The sequence below is a fragment of the Camelina sativa genome, chromosome 20, assembly GCF_000633955.1.
Source record: "Camelina sativa cultivar DH55 chromosome 20, Cs, whole genome shotgun sequence".
Classification (NCBI taxonomy): domain Eukaryota; kingdom Viridiplantae; phylum Streptophyta; class Magnoliopsida; order Brassicales; family Brassicaceae; genus Camelina; species Camelina sativa.
Genome location: NC_025704.1, coordinates 26854528 through 26869479, shown reverse-complemented (window position 1 = coordinate 26869479; position 14952 = coordinate 26854528). Strand labels below are relative to the sequence as shown.

The following is a 14952-nucleotide window of genomic DNA, read 5'->3' as shown; positions in this document are numbered from 1 at the left end:
AGAAATCTTCTCCAAAGTGTCAATAAGGATTAGAGATCTTCTCCCTTTAGCTCTCAATACAAAATAGTCTCAGAAAAATAAAGCTTATGTCTTTGGAGGCCGTGCCTCTAACTTAAATATCAAAATAAAACCCTAAAGTCGGTTTAAAACAAATAAGGAAAAGTTGCGTCGGGGACGGGAATGGTCGATCTCGAAAGGATCAGTCGATCCGGAACGTTTTTCTGCTCTCACTCCATCTGCTTACTAGCTCGATCAGCCTTCAACCAATTTAGCTCCAGATGCATATTTTCACCCCCAAAACGCTCAGATTCCTTCCAAAGTCACCTAGAACCTGTAAAGACTCACAAAGGACAAAAAGGACTCTAAAAGCACACTTGGACCTAGGAAAAGACTCAAAACAATCCTAAAAACTACAATTAAAACCCTATAAAATATAGACACATCAGTAGGAGTTGAGGCACAGCTTGCCTTGTCTTGCAACTCCTTGATTTGACCTCCCATTGTCTTTACCGAACCAGCAAGATCTTTTACCTTCTTCGCCAAGAACTTGTTCATCCTCTTCAGCCAGCCGATCCTCTTGTGAGCTTCCCCCACTCCAACCGTTTGCATTTGAGAGCATACATACTCCTCAAAATCGAACTCCTCCGAGCTACCTCCCTCTCTCTGCCTGGTCTCCTCTCTCTTCTCAGCTTCGGACTCCTCCTTCAGGTTGTACAGCTCCTCCAAAGGTGGTGCGAAGTCAATGTTGTTTCCCAGCCAAACCTTGGTGCATATGACATTAGGTAGGACCATCTGAGCAGCTCCGGCGGTTGGATGGACAAACTTGAACAGCATCATGTCATTAGGCCTCTCATAGGCCAAAAATCTTGCCAGCACGAGGTAATCCGCATCCAGCTATCTTGGTTCGTGCACAATTCCCTTCAAAGGCACATCGCACGCCACTAGGATCGGTGTGACTAGTCCCCCAATGGAGATCTCTCCGCCTCCTTTTCTTCTTTTCACGGCCCACAATTTCAGGTAGAGGAATTGATTGAGTAACACAAACACCATACTAGTATCAGCAGCATCCCTTACTAGTGGTGTTCCATCCCTAGCGCTATCCAAAACTCCACACAGTGCTATGTCTAACAGCTGGAGCTCATGATCGGTCACATTCGCAGACTCTTTTCTTGCAAAAAGAGTGCATGCAAGGGACTTGTGAAAATACCTCAAGACAGGGCTCCTTATTTGAGCGGATTTGGAGCTTGTGGGCTTGTAGGGGTTCTTGTCTCCTATTTTCAGCCATAGGAACCTCATTTCTTCCTTGCTAACCTCCATTCCTTCTCCACTACCATCTTTGAAGCCATATAGCTTCTCCATCTCCTTGAAACTGAGTCGGTAGTCNCGCAGAAACAGCAAATCAATAATGAAGAAAAAAAAATTGAATTGCAAAGGAATAGAAAAATAGGGCTTAGAAATCTTCTCCAAAGTGTCAATAAGGATTAGAGATCTTCTCCCTTTAGCTCTCAATACAAAATAGTCTCAGAAAAATAAAGCTTATGTCTTTGGAGGCCGTGCCTCTAACTTAAATATCAAAATAAAACCCTAAAGTCGGNGTGGAGAAGGTGATGAACCTGATCCCCCCATCGGGTAGTAGGGTCGGATGGTCCTCGAAATAGTGCAGCTTCAAGGTCGAAAGCAAATGCACTGTCTCCTCCTCATAGGCTTCGAGGTGGGCTCGCATCATATGGCCCAGGTGGCACATATCGAACAGAAACTCAACATCCCTAGAGATGCCCAATTGCTTCATGGTCTCGCGGTGAGGGTATCGGGTTCCAACAAAGCTCATCTTCCGGAAGACTTTGAATAGTCTTGCCGGAGTGTCCACTTCCTTCTGCTTTAGCCTCCGCGAGGCTTGGCGAGTCCACTCTCTCTGCTCCTCTTCTCTCTCTCGGTCCTCCTCCTTGGCGTGTTGATCCTCTTCCTCAACTGCTCTCTTAACTACCTTCTCAGCCTTCTCTAAAGCCGGTCTCTTCCCTCTTGCAACCGCGGCTCTGTTCCTTGATCGAGAGGTTTGGATCTCCCCTTGCTCTTCTCCTCCAGCATCAGAATCGTCCTCCATAGGGTTGGTAAGGGTTTTTTCGGACGTGGACAGGTCCCTACGTCGAGTAGAACGGCGGACAGCACTCGCCATTGGACTCGGTGAGCGAACTCGGGGTCCTACTCGATCGATTACACGAGTATCGGATCGGGTGGTGGATCGGGTTGAGCATCGGGTTGGGGAGGCAAAACGTCCAACCAACGGTTGGGAATGTGGAACGTTTCCTCTCCCTTGAGACTCTCGAGCTTCAACGGCATCACCTCCAGTTGTAGCAGCGGCGGAGGTCGATCTTCTTCCCTTCCTTTGCTAAGTTTTAGCAATTGGCTCCATCTTTGATTCGTTGAGAAGAAAAAGGCTAAGTCTCGAGGTCAATAGGGTTAGTCCCAAAGAAATCGAATAAAGCTCGAGTTTGAGAGAGAATAGAATAGAAACTTTGGAAAGCAAAAACTCTAGGGTTAAGAGATACTTATCGGTGATTCTTGGGGAGAGAATGTCGAAATCCCTTAAATAGGCTAGGGTTCGGTTGGTGGGCTTCACCGAGAGTGGGCTTCCTTGTGGAATTCGGACTCCACTCGCCACCCAAGCAGAGACACGATCAGGGGCATCGAGTATGGTGTCGAGTTGACCCTCGGGTTCCCCAATTTTCCTCTTTCCGATTTTCCATTTTTTTTTTTTTATAAATTTGCAAAAAGATAAAAAAAAAAAATAAAACAAATAAACTATAATTTAAAAGATACTTTTGGGACTTCCTCCCAAGTGAGCTTGTTTAAAGTCACTAAGCTTGACTCTTTATGCTCCTTAAGCATGGGGTCTATGTGGAAGAGGTTCTGGAGTCCTCTCCACTGTAGTAGGCTGGTTCAACAGATTTTCCAGGTTTTGTCCAGGTTCTAAAGCAAATGTGGTGTTGACCTCTTCAAGATGTTGCACCTTCCTTTGTTTGGTCTTAGTGGAAAAAGCTTGACCATCAATGGTTGGCCTCTTAATCCCTTTCTTCACATCAAACTCCATCTTGAAATGCTCACCATGCTCTATCCTGATCTTGCCTTGTTTCACCTCGATCACAACACCTACTGTTGCCAAGAATGGTTTTCCTAGAATCAGTGGATCATCTGGTTCCTTCTCCATATCAAGGATCATGAAGTCAGTAGGCACTTCCAATCTTCCAATCCTGAGAGGCAGATTTTCCAGGATACCAATCGGATGCCTCACTTTTCTATCAGCCAGAACCAAATACAATTTACTTGGTTTAAAATCAGTGAATCCCATCTTGTTGGCAACTGATAGCGGCATAATGCTAACTGAAGCTCCAAGCTCGCACAAACAGTTCTTGAAGATCCGAAGTCCTATCGAACACGGCAAGGTGAAAGAGCCAGGATCTTCAAGTTTTTCCTCAATTCGCAGCTCAGGATCCAAGCAAACTCCACTTCTCAGAATCTCAAAACCGATCTCCTTGACAGCTTCCTTAACCTCATCCTCCAATCGAGCTGCTTCCTTGGCAACTTCCTTCTGAAGCTCGTGTGGGGGCAAAAGCTTAGGTGGTGGAGCTTTATGATTAGCCATTCGCTCTGCAAGCGCCTCCAGCTGGATGTCAAGTGCAGCATTGAACCTTTCCTCTAACTCCCCTTCTACTGTTGCAGGTGGTTGAGGCTGATCTCTCTTTTCAACATCTATTCGATGCATCATACGATCAACACCATCGTGTAGGTCATCGGGTTCCACTTCGGGTTGTTCTTCAGTTTGTGATTCTCGAACCATTGCTCGATCATCAACTCGATCAGTCTCTTCGGGTGAAGGCTCGAGTTCATACTCGGATATATAGTACTTGGCCTCATTTTTCATTGGGTGTTCCACATCCTCCCCATCTTGATCATCACTGTCCCCAGTGAGGTAATCCTCATAGTCATCATCAAGGAAGATGGCTTGAGCAGTCGCATAATCCTTGGGGTTTTGAACAACCTTACCTGGGAGTTGGTTGATCTTTGGGGCTGGTTGGTTGTTGTGGTGGCCTTCCAGGTATCAAACCTTTGTGTTGAGTGATTCATACTAGGCATTGAGATCATTGTATCCTGAGTCGATCTTGTTGCTCATATCTGCGAACCGTTTCGCTATGTCCATAGAAGCTGTAGCCTGATTCTGAATCATTTGCTGAATGAGACCGCGTAACTCAGCTTCTTGTGATTGGTTTGGTGGACCTTGTGGTTGTTGGAATCTAGGTGGTTGGTTGTAGGTTCCAGAGTATTGCTGCTTAGGTGCATAACCTTGGTTGTATTGGACAAAAGGCTTCTGTTGGACCTGGTTCCCTTGAACTGCAGATGGGTAAGTTTGGTCCTGAAGATTCACAACATTCGGGTTTCGATAAGACAGATTCGGATTCGGTTTGAAGTTGTTATACCATCTGTTGTAACCTCCTTGGTTGTTGATGTAGTTAACATCCTCTAGCTGCATAGTCTCCCCATCTTGTTGTAGAAACTGCTCTTCCTCTGATATAGCATGAACATGCTTCTGCTGGTTGAGGAGCTGATCGAGCTTGTCATTGAGGGCTTTCATGTCCCTCTTGTACTTGGCATCTTCTTTTCCCATTGATCGGACAGATCGATCGTAGTCTACATTGTAGTTACCATCAGACTGAGCCAAGTTCTCCACTAGGTCCCAACCTTCATCGATATCCTTGTTGAGGAAGTTACCATGACTTGCGGTGTCCAGCAACATCCGTATCTTGGGGACCACTCCTCGGTAAAGTGTGCTCAGCAATGAAGCATTACTGAAGTCGTGATGGGGACATCGAGTAGTGTATCCCTTGAAACGTTCCCAAGCTTCACTAAACGTTTCGTTGTTCTTCTGAACAAAGCCAGAAATGTCATTTCTCAGCCTTGCGGTTTTGGAGTTGGAGAAGTATTTGGCGAGGAATGCCTTCTTGCACGCTTCCCAAGTGGTGATGGACTCCTTAGGGAGCGATTTCTCCCAGATGTGTGCTTTATCTCCCAAAGAGAATGGGAAAAGCATGAGCTTGAATCCATCTTCACTGACTCCATTGATCTTAGTGAGGCTAAAGAGCCTATCAAATTCATCCAGATGATCCAATGGGTCCTCCATTGGTAATCCATGAAACTTATTGCTCTGTATCATCTGGATGAGACTACTCTTGATCTCAAATTTTTGTTCTGCACAGCTGGTGGCACAATGCCATTCCTTTGAGTGTGAGTAGATGGAGCATCTACTGCTCCTATATTGGTCCTTGCTTGAGGAGCTGGTGGACCGTTCTGATTATTCATCGTCTCTTCAATGATTGCTGGTTCCAGTTGAACTTGTTGTTGTCTGACTAGCCGAGGTCTGTCGATGTTTTCGATGAAAGGACTTAGGTTCTGGCTACCTCTGGATTGTGTTTGCATGCACGGGTAGGTATCCAAGGGTGTACACGAGGATCAACTCGATCCAGGTGATCGAGTGACGGGTCGGGTGGGTACTCGGGTTGTACCTGAGATTCAAAACAAACAATGTGAAAGCAAACAAGTGAGTATCCGAACCGAATATAAACAAACGAACTTGATCTAGCAAGTGCTGAAATCCTAAACATAGCAAAATTAAAACAACCATTGATAGACAGGTTTTCACCCAGGGTATCAATTCCCTATGTAGTTGTAGTACAAAGGGTTATCAATCCAAATGGTTTTCTATTGCTAGCAGGAAGGATATGATCAGTACAATACAAGTCAAGCCAAGCAGATAGGGTTTTGATTCTAACAATCCTAAAATAAACAAAAGAAAAAAATATAAAAAGGGAAACCACACGACCTAAGCACTCGATGCAAGCAATCGAGTACAGGATCGAGTGGGGTGATCGAATATGCAAGTGAGATATGAACAGCTCGAGGTATTACTCGATGCAGGTTATCTTGACCCTGATCGGGTAGGTAGTCGAGTAAGTTAAAGAAAATGTAAACAAATAAAATACGAAAGTTCCTAAGGATGGGGGTAATCGAATCCTAAGTATTCTAGACCAGTATGGATGCCTTACATGCCTCAAGCAACTATTTCCTAGACAATGAACCTCTAAAACCTTGTCACCACACTCTCGAACTAGCAACAATCAACCTTGAACACATTACCACACTGTCGCACTAGCAATATGAACAAGCAGGCATTAAGAACGATTCATTATTGTCAGTAAACTTAAACTCATCTAACTTCTTACTCAGAGTCAAGTAAACCTCTAGCATTGGATAAATCAAGCATTTTATCTACTCCTTTCGGCCTGTAGCATTTGTAAACGCCCTAGATCTAATCTCAACCTCTCGGTCTGTTGACAGCATTAAGAACACCAACCTAGAAGGAAATCTATCAATCATTTACAATCAACTAAGGCATCCTAACTGATCAAGAACAAAAAATCATCTATCCCATCCCTAGAAACTTTACTACACTACTCGGACATAGAAACGAATAACAAAGCAACGAAAATGAATGAAAATTGCATTGTATTAAAAGATAGAATAGAGTAGAAAGAGTACAAGATAGAAATCTAAGAAAACTACAAAATAAAAATGCAAAACAAGAAGGAAAATATTTGAGTAGCTCAGTTCTCTCACTGAAGCTCTCGCTCTCTGGTTTGCGGGTCTGCGGCGTGCTCGTTTGCGAGCTAGGAGAGGAGGGGGTTTATATATGGAAACCCGTTTGACCTAGCTTCCCAGACCTGCCCGATGATCTACTCGATGGGGTACATGAGGGTGAAGTCGGGTTACTCCTCTGGATCTTCGGGTTGCTCTTCATGCTCTTGGATCCTCCCGATCGTGTTGGGGTTCGGACTTGTTCTTGCAGCTCGATGGCTCCTTCGGGTACATGCTCGAGTTGTCCTTGTTTTTTTCCCATTTTTGGTTCTTTAGCACCTGTTTTCATCCAAAATATGCAAATGCAAAAATGCAACACCCTAAATGGCCTAAAAGTGAATTCCTACAGTTAATGACCTAAAAATGATAAGTTAGAGGTATGAACTATGTAAAATATGGACAAAAATGGATGCTAAAAAACATATAAATTAGAGAGTTATCACGCCGGCAATCCATGGCTACACCGGCGTCGGAGAAAGAATAGATTTTTGGAGTCATAGGGTTAACGCTGTGAGAGAGATTTCAAAATAGGCAAATATATATATAATGTTTGTTCTTATTATACATAAAATCATTGTAAACCTTTAACTGTATTCTTTTGTTTAATTAGCTGTTTTTGAACCATTTCTATCAAAAAAAATTTGGACTAAGATATTTGATAATTATTTCAAATCCACAATTGTAGTATAACCTCTTCAAATCCTAATACTTTGGTATTTATCTTTCCATTAAAAATAAGAATTAATATAGAACTTTTAATAGTATAATTGATATAAAACAAAATTAAAGAATTAATTGAGATATACTGATATGTCATCCTAGATATATTTTTTCGTCTTATATTTATAATATTATTATTGTTTTTGAAAATATTATGAGAAACATATTAGTAAAGAATGTTTTTTTAACTAAAACTGGTTTATAAATGAACAGATCAATAAACCAGTTTCACTTGTTAATTGAAATTAATAATGCCTTAAAAATTAATGAATTGAATGACATATAAATTTGCAGCCTTCAATATATTAAATAAGATTATATAATATATTTGAATATTTTCTTACATAATTAAAATCGCGCATTAAGTTTAAATTTCAAGAAAATATATTTTTTTTTACGTTTCCAAATCAACTAGATACTAACCCGCGGAAAACCGCTGGTTGAACTTTTTTTTTGATGAAAATTTGTAATAGTTTATTTTATTATTATGTTATTTATTAATTTTTAAAATCTAAACTGTTAAACGGAACTGATATAGATTTTATCTATTAGATTGTTAATAAAATTTCTAACCTGTGTTAGTAAAAAATATTGATAAAGTTTGTAGTTGTAGATTTTATTCGATTAGATTTATAAAATCTTAGCTGTTATTTTTAAAAAAAATATTTTTTATTTTTATGTACAAATTTGTTTAGATTCGAATAGATTCTATTTAATTTTGTAGATTTAATTTAATTTGATCTGTTGATAATTTTTTGTTTATTATAATTAATAAAGATTAATTAATTAATTACGTTTTTCTAATGGCATGTAAATGTAATGTTTTACATATTTTAAGATTAGTTTCATATTTGTACTTCCCAGTTAATATAGTAGGATATGTCAATCTGTTACCAAAAACAAAAATCAATATGTCAATGTTGCCGGCAAAAAAAAACCGAGACATGTAAAGCGAATATTTATTTCCATTAAGATAAAGTCTCTTTGCTCTCAACTTTACATGGTAATCATTAATCGATTTTTAATTGGTAAAGCACTTTGACAAATTCATATTAGTATATAATTTAAACCACAAGGAACCGAAATCTTCTGAAGCAAAGTATTGTTCTCGTCAGTAATGGGAGAATGCTGTGTTCTTTCCTTGATACCATCCTCGCAATCGCGTGGTACATCCAAAGCAATACCAAAATTTTCATTAGCGGTTTTATAATCTTGCGATCGAACGCTTGCTAAAGCAGTGTTTAACGAATCATTAGCATCGTCATAAAACTCAACGCAATCGCGTAGCTCTGCTTCAATACTTTCATATTTCTTGCCCTTGAGGATATGTTCAACGATTCCTTTAACTTTCATAGCGTTTGCTTCAGCGTTCTTCGTCGACGATAGGATCAAACCTTTGAGGGTGGTTGCGTTTTTGCTTTGTGGATCTTGTGTAAGAGAATCGACGCAGAAATTGTAATAAAAGTCCGGTATTTTCATGGCTGCTTTCTTGCAAGAATCTTGAATGAGAGTTTGAGCAAATGTGAAACAGTTCAAAAGAAGAGAGAACATAACCAATGAAACCAAGAACTTCATCTCTTTTTTTTTTTTCTTTGGAGGAAGTAGAGAAAATAAGAATTGATTGATGAAGAGTATGTTCACTTTGTGTTGCAATTTATAGTAAAAGTGAACATAGATGTTTATGGTAAGACTCTTTTGACCAAAAAATAAAAAGATGTTTATGGGAAGACTCTTTGACTATGTACAATAGATGTGTTGAATCATTAATTCAATAGTTAGAGGGGGGGGGTATTCAACTTGATGTTTTAAAGATTTGGTAGGATTTTAATATTTTAGAGTTTTGAAAGATTCTAGTAAGTTTTTAGGATATTTGACTGTGTTTTATAGTTTTTCTATTTTAAGAAAAGAAAATGAAATGTGATTTTATGAGATTTGACTATTAAACTTTGGGTGATTTTAAAATATTTCATAACATAATACCAAAAGAAAATCAGATCAATAATTGGAGCTATATCCTCAGTTCATGTACACGATAGTGATGGTGATGTTTTTTTTTTGTCCAAATAATAATCTGATGGAACTCTCCATGAGCTCAAGGAAGATTAATTATACCCAGAAACTGATCTAAACCAATATAATTCATTATCCCTTTACTCTGACTCTGGTGTTGCTGCGGCAAACCCAGAAAACTCGACGGATCAGACAGAGACTGGTGGAGAAGGTGGTTGATGATTGGCGGGGGTTTTTAGCTTCAAGATCTTCAGTCTTTTTTTTTCCTCTGAAATCTTCCAAAATTCCACCTCTATAGGTATGATTTTGATTGTCATACTTTTCAACTAAAAAACAAAAGAAAGTCTCTTAAAATCATTCAAAGTAGCAAGTTTTAAAAAGGGTGAATTACTCAAATGTTACTCATTTTAGGTAATATTACCAGAATCTACAAAAAACTTTTTTATTACTAGAATGTTTCGGGTATTTTCAAAATACCCAGCGTGCCCCTGTTTTATGTTACCGGAAAAAACGTTATTACAAAAATGCCATTGCCACGTCAGACGCCACGTCAGAAATCGCTGACGTGTACCATAACTCAGCCGTAACGCGATACAGAGTATGTTGCGGCTGAATTATAGGTATGTTGCGGCTGAGTTACTCAAAAAAACATTTGAGTAAGAGCGGACGGCTGACTTATGAAAATCTGGCTGAGTTACGCTTATAAGTCAGCCAAGAGTTATGGCTGACTTATTAAATTTGGCTGAGTTATGCGCATAACTCAGCTGTAGTAATGGCTGAGTTTTCACCTGATGGTTGAGTTGTCAAGATTTTGGCTGAGTTATCGCTACGACACGGTTGAGTTGTCAAAATTTTGACTGAGTTATCACAACGACACGGCTGAGTTGCCATTTTCCGACTGGCTGAGTTATGAAAAATGGCTGACTTATGAGATGTAGTTACGGCTGAGTTATGGTAAAAAACTATAATGCCAGCAAAAAACTATGAGATGTAGTTACGGCCGTTTGACGGCTGACTTATTGGCAAAAGATTAATTACTAGAATGTTTTTCAGTTACGGCTGACTTATCAAAAGATACGGCTGAGTGACATATTTTCAGTTCATGAAGCGGCTGAGTTTGGCAGCAATTTTTTTTGCTTTTTAATTACTGTAATGTTTTTCGTGTTGTGGCTGAGTTTTAGTTAGGCTGAGTTATGGTATTGTTTCATGGCTGATTTGTCACGTCGGATGCAGCATCCATGTCAGCATTCTATGTCATCATCTTTTTCTCTGGAAATACGAAACGTCGTTCGACTCTGGTTCTTCAACTGGTTAATAAGTGAACTATTTTACCTTCTTATTCACCTTGTTCTTCTACTTCTTCTTCACTTTCTTCTTCACACCTTGTTCTTCTACTTTTGTTCTTCTCCACCTTGTTCTTCATTATATTTCATGGATCCAGTGCCGGTACTAGTTGTGTCCGGTAATTGGATAAAGACACAGAGATATGTATTTAACTCCGACGAGAGAGGGTGTATAGTTGTGCAGATAGATGGAGGCACAACATACGACAAGCTTGTTAAGCTTGTTCTTGAAGACTACGGATTGGACTCGTTTAGACATGAGCTAAAGCTGAGCTACATGTTCTCGAACAGGGCAATGAAACATATGGCGCATGATACTCCACCAGTTTTTGTCTCCAATGATCGACAGTTGCAATGTTTTTTGGGTCTATGGAAAACCGATCAGCTACGTCTCTGTGTAGAGTTTTCGGCGAAAGAGTCTACAGAAACTAGTGGAGCTAGAGGAAGTATGATTCGGCGAAGCAGAGACTCGAAAGCAGAATCTACCCCCGAAGTGTGCGGTGGGGGATTTGAAGGCACTTGTTTTGATTATGGTAAGATTGTTGACAAAGAAAACGAAGAAGAAGCTGTTGAAGTAGCATCTGACGAAGAAGAAGACGATGAATTTTCAACCCGATTTGATGTTTTCGAGGACTCCGATGGTGAGTCATCTGATGACGAGAAGTTTTCTGTATTGGGCGAGCCTCAGAGTACAGTGGAAGACCCACCTACTCCGCCTCCTCAGAAGAAAGCTCATAGAGATGATAACTTTGCCGGATCGAAGATGAATCCGGAGGCTATTAGGTTGGAGGTGTCAACGCTAAAAATTGCTGTAGGACAACGATACAGTAGCAAAAAGCAGTTCAGGAATCACGTGAAACTTATTTCGGTTAGGGATGGATTTGATTTTAATGTACCAGTCTCAAATCCGAGACAAGTGGTTTTTAGGTGTTGGGTTAAAGGATGTATTTGGAGAGTTCGTGCATCTGTACAAGGGGATGACCCGGATTTTCATGTTCGTGTATACGATTCGGAACACACATGTTCTGTGACGGAACGTTCTACTAGATGCCGTCAATCAACAGCTGATGTACTGGCAGGTCTTTACAGGGACTATCTTGGTGATCTTGGTCCGGATGTTAAACCTAAAAGTGTCGGAGTCATTTTCAATAAGCAATTTAGTCTAAAGGTAATTACTATGTTTCGACTGACTTATTGATAATAATGGTTGAGTTATAGGTATGTATAGGCTGAGTTAATTATTGATAACAATGGCTGAGTTATAGGTATGTATAGGCTGAATTATTTACATTTTACGGCTCATTTATTGATTATTTAAGGCTGACTTATTCGAATGTATCGGCTGAGTTATTTATATATTATGGCTGATTTATTAATTTGTTGGTGTCGACAGATGGGTTATTGGAAGGCATATCGAACGCTGCTGAATGCAAGGCAGATCCATCAGGGAACTCCTGAGGAAAGTTTTAGCGAGTTGCCTTCTTACATATTCAAGTTAAAAAGGGAAAATCCGGGTACAGTCACGCGTCTTCAAATAGGTGATGAAGATAGATTCAAATATGTTTTTATTGCTTTTGGTGCGAGTATTGCTGGGTTTGCTTTCATGCGCAAAGTTGTTGTTGTCGACGGAACGTTTCTCCATGGTAGTTACAAAGGGACACTTCTAACAGCCCTAGCTCAGGATGGTAACTTTCAAATTTTCCCATTAGCTTTCGCTGTTGTTGACACTGAAAATGATGAGTCTTGGCGTTGGTTCTTTACACAACTCAAAGTTGCCATTCCAGACGAAAAGGATCTTGCGGTAATCTCCGACAGACATCAGTCAATAGGGAAAGCGATTCGTCAAGTGTATCCGTTGGCTTCACGTGGAATTTGCACTTACCATTTGTATAAGAACATCTTGGTGAAGTTCAAAGGAAAACATTTGTTCCCTCTGGTGAAAAAAGCGGCAAAGTGTTTTAGGCTAACTGATTTTAATGAGGCTTTCAATGAGATTGAAGCACGTCATCCCGAACTACATGGATACCTCCAACGAGCTGGTGTCCGAATGTGGGCGCGTGTTCATTTCCCGGGTGAAAGGTACAATTTAATGACAACGAATATTGCAGAATCAATGAACCATGCACTGTCAAATGCTAGAAGTCTTCCCATAGTTCAACTTCTAGAATCGATACGGGATATGATGACCAGATGGTTTTCTGAACGGAGAGAGGATGCGAAATCGCAGCAAACAACGCTCACTCGAGGTGTTGAGAAACTATTACAGGTAATTTTACATAAGTCAGTCGTCAATGTTGATAACTCAGCCGTAACAGTTACCATATCTCTGCCGTAATTGTTTCCTTATCTCAGCCATTACCATTATAGTTTCCATAACTCAGCCATTGTTGTTTCAATAACTCAGCCATAATTGTTTTCATAACTCAGCCTAAAGCGTTTTGTTTTTTGTTCTACTCCCTTATAGGACCGTGTCACCGGAGCAAGACTTATGGAGGTACAAACGATTGATGCTGTACGTGTTCAAGTGAAATATGGATCATCTTTGCATGTTGTAAATTTAGAAATAAAAAGTTGCACATGCCGTCGTTTCGACCACGAGAAAATACCATGCATCCATGCAATCGCAGCTGCAGAGCATATGGATGTGTCTCGTATATCCATGTGCGATACGAAATTTAGGAGTGTCGATTTGGTTAACGGATGGGCTGGTTCAATCATGCCTCCAGATGAATCATTCCCTGCTCCTGAAATTGTGGATAATCAGAAGTGCTTGCCTCCGATTGTTGTGAACCAGCCAGGAAGACCAAAGAAGCGTAGGATTAAATCATCTTTGGAAGTTGCCACTGAAAATAAACGCCCTAGGAAGCAACACGCATGTTCGCGATGTAAGCAAGTTGGGCACAATGCAAAAACTTGTGCTCTATAGTTTATATTGTGTTATTACTCATCTGTCAAAGTATTATTACTTTATTTTGTGGTATTACTCATCTGTCAAGTAGTATAACTCAGCCATAACACACTATAACTCAGCCATAACACACTATAACTCAGCCATCACATGAATCGACGATATATTTCGTCATGTATCATGATAACTCAGTCGTAATAAACTATAACTCAGCCATATAATCAGTCGTATAAATCAGTCATTTGAATGTTTCTTTGATAACTCAGTCATGACATGAATCGCAGAACGGGAGCTGAGCCAGATATGTCAGTCTCCAATGGTTCCTCCACTGCGAGTTCGTTCACCGCAATTCGACAGAAATCTCGTACCCGTTGTAAGGCCTCTAGCCTTTCGATTGGCAATCCGGAGCCTCTGGACATCATGTCCTCTATAAAGGCACATGGGCCTTCAAGAAGATGGCGCTCGCGGAAGGCTTCACCCGACGACTCCAGGAAATTGACGTATCGGATTAACCTAGTCAAGCAAGCTCGATAGGCCCAGACATCCGTCACGAACGGGAAGGCGGTTTCCCTCAGGGGTTCGCGATCGCCTTTCTGGAGATCGGGTACATCCATCTGATCGACCAGTTCTTTGCACGCCTTGTGCTCATCAAGTAGACGGACCATTCGCCAGTGTGCCAAGAAGTAACCTTCGACGATAAGGTCTTCCAGGACTAGAATGGTTCCCTCTAAACGGTAAAAACGATGGAGCTGGTCAAGTTTCAGCCGAAGCGCCCGAATATACGCGCCCATCCTCTTTCGCCGAGCTCGGTACTCTCGGAGTTCTAGCTGAAGGGGAGACACACCGGGGTCGACAGTATTTGAGTTTGGAGCGACCTCACGAGATCGGGACGTCTCTCCTACCTCCTGTGGAATGGGATTTTCCGGCTCCCGATTGCCGGATGCGGCGGCTATCCTTTCCCGGGCCTGTCTCAGCAATGCGGATCGAGTTCTTGCTGGCATCCTTCTATTTCTTACGCTGGTGGAAGTTCGAATGATTTATTCCCCAAACCTTCATCCCTATTTATATAGAGTCATGGGATGTAACCGCCGCTGAGTCCACCAATCAGACTGCAGCGAAAATTCCGCTGTGTCCCGAGAATAACTATAAAAGACCGTGCAACACATTTAATGAAACGCGTCTTTCGTTTTCCCGTAAAGCTATAACTCAGCTGTTAAGCAATATTTAACTCAGCTGTTAAGCAAGTTAACCTAATAATTACAAAAACATTTCTTTTGATAACTCAGC

At 40.8% G+C, this 14952-nt stretch overlaps 1 protein-coding gene across 1 annotated transcript; it reads right to left on the bottom strand.

The window, feature by feature from the left end:
- LOC109131292 (putative invertase inhibitor) lies at nt 8361-9010 on the bottom strand. The gene has a single exon (XM_019242038.1). The coding sequence runs from the start codon at nt 8977-8979 to the stop codon at nt 8452-8454; it is 528 nt and encodes a 175-aa protein (XP_019097583.1). The 5' UTR covers nt 8980-9010; the 3' UTR covers nt 8361-8451.

Bases quoted from the DNA above. Each gene is read 5' to 3' on its own strand.
- LOC109131292 (XM_019242038.1), bottom strand. From the start codon at position 8,979: ATGAAGTTCTTGGTTTCATTGGTTATGTTCTCTCTTCTTTTGAACTGT.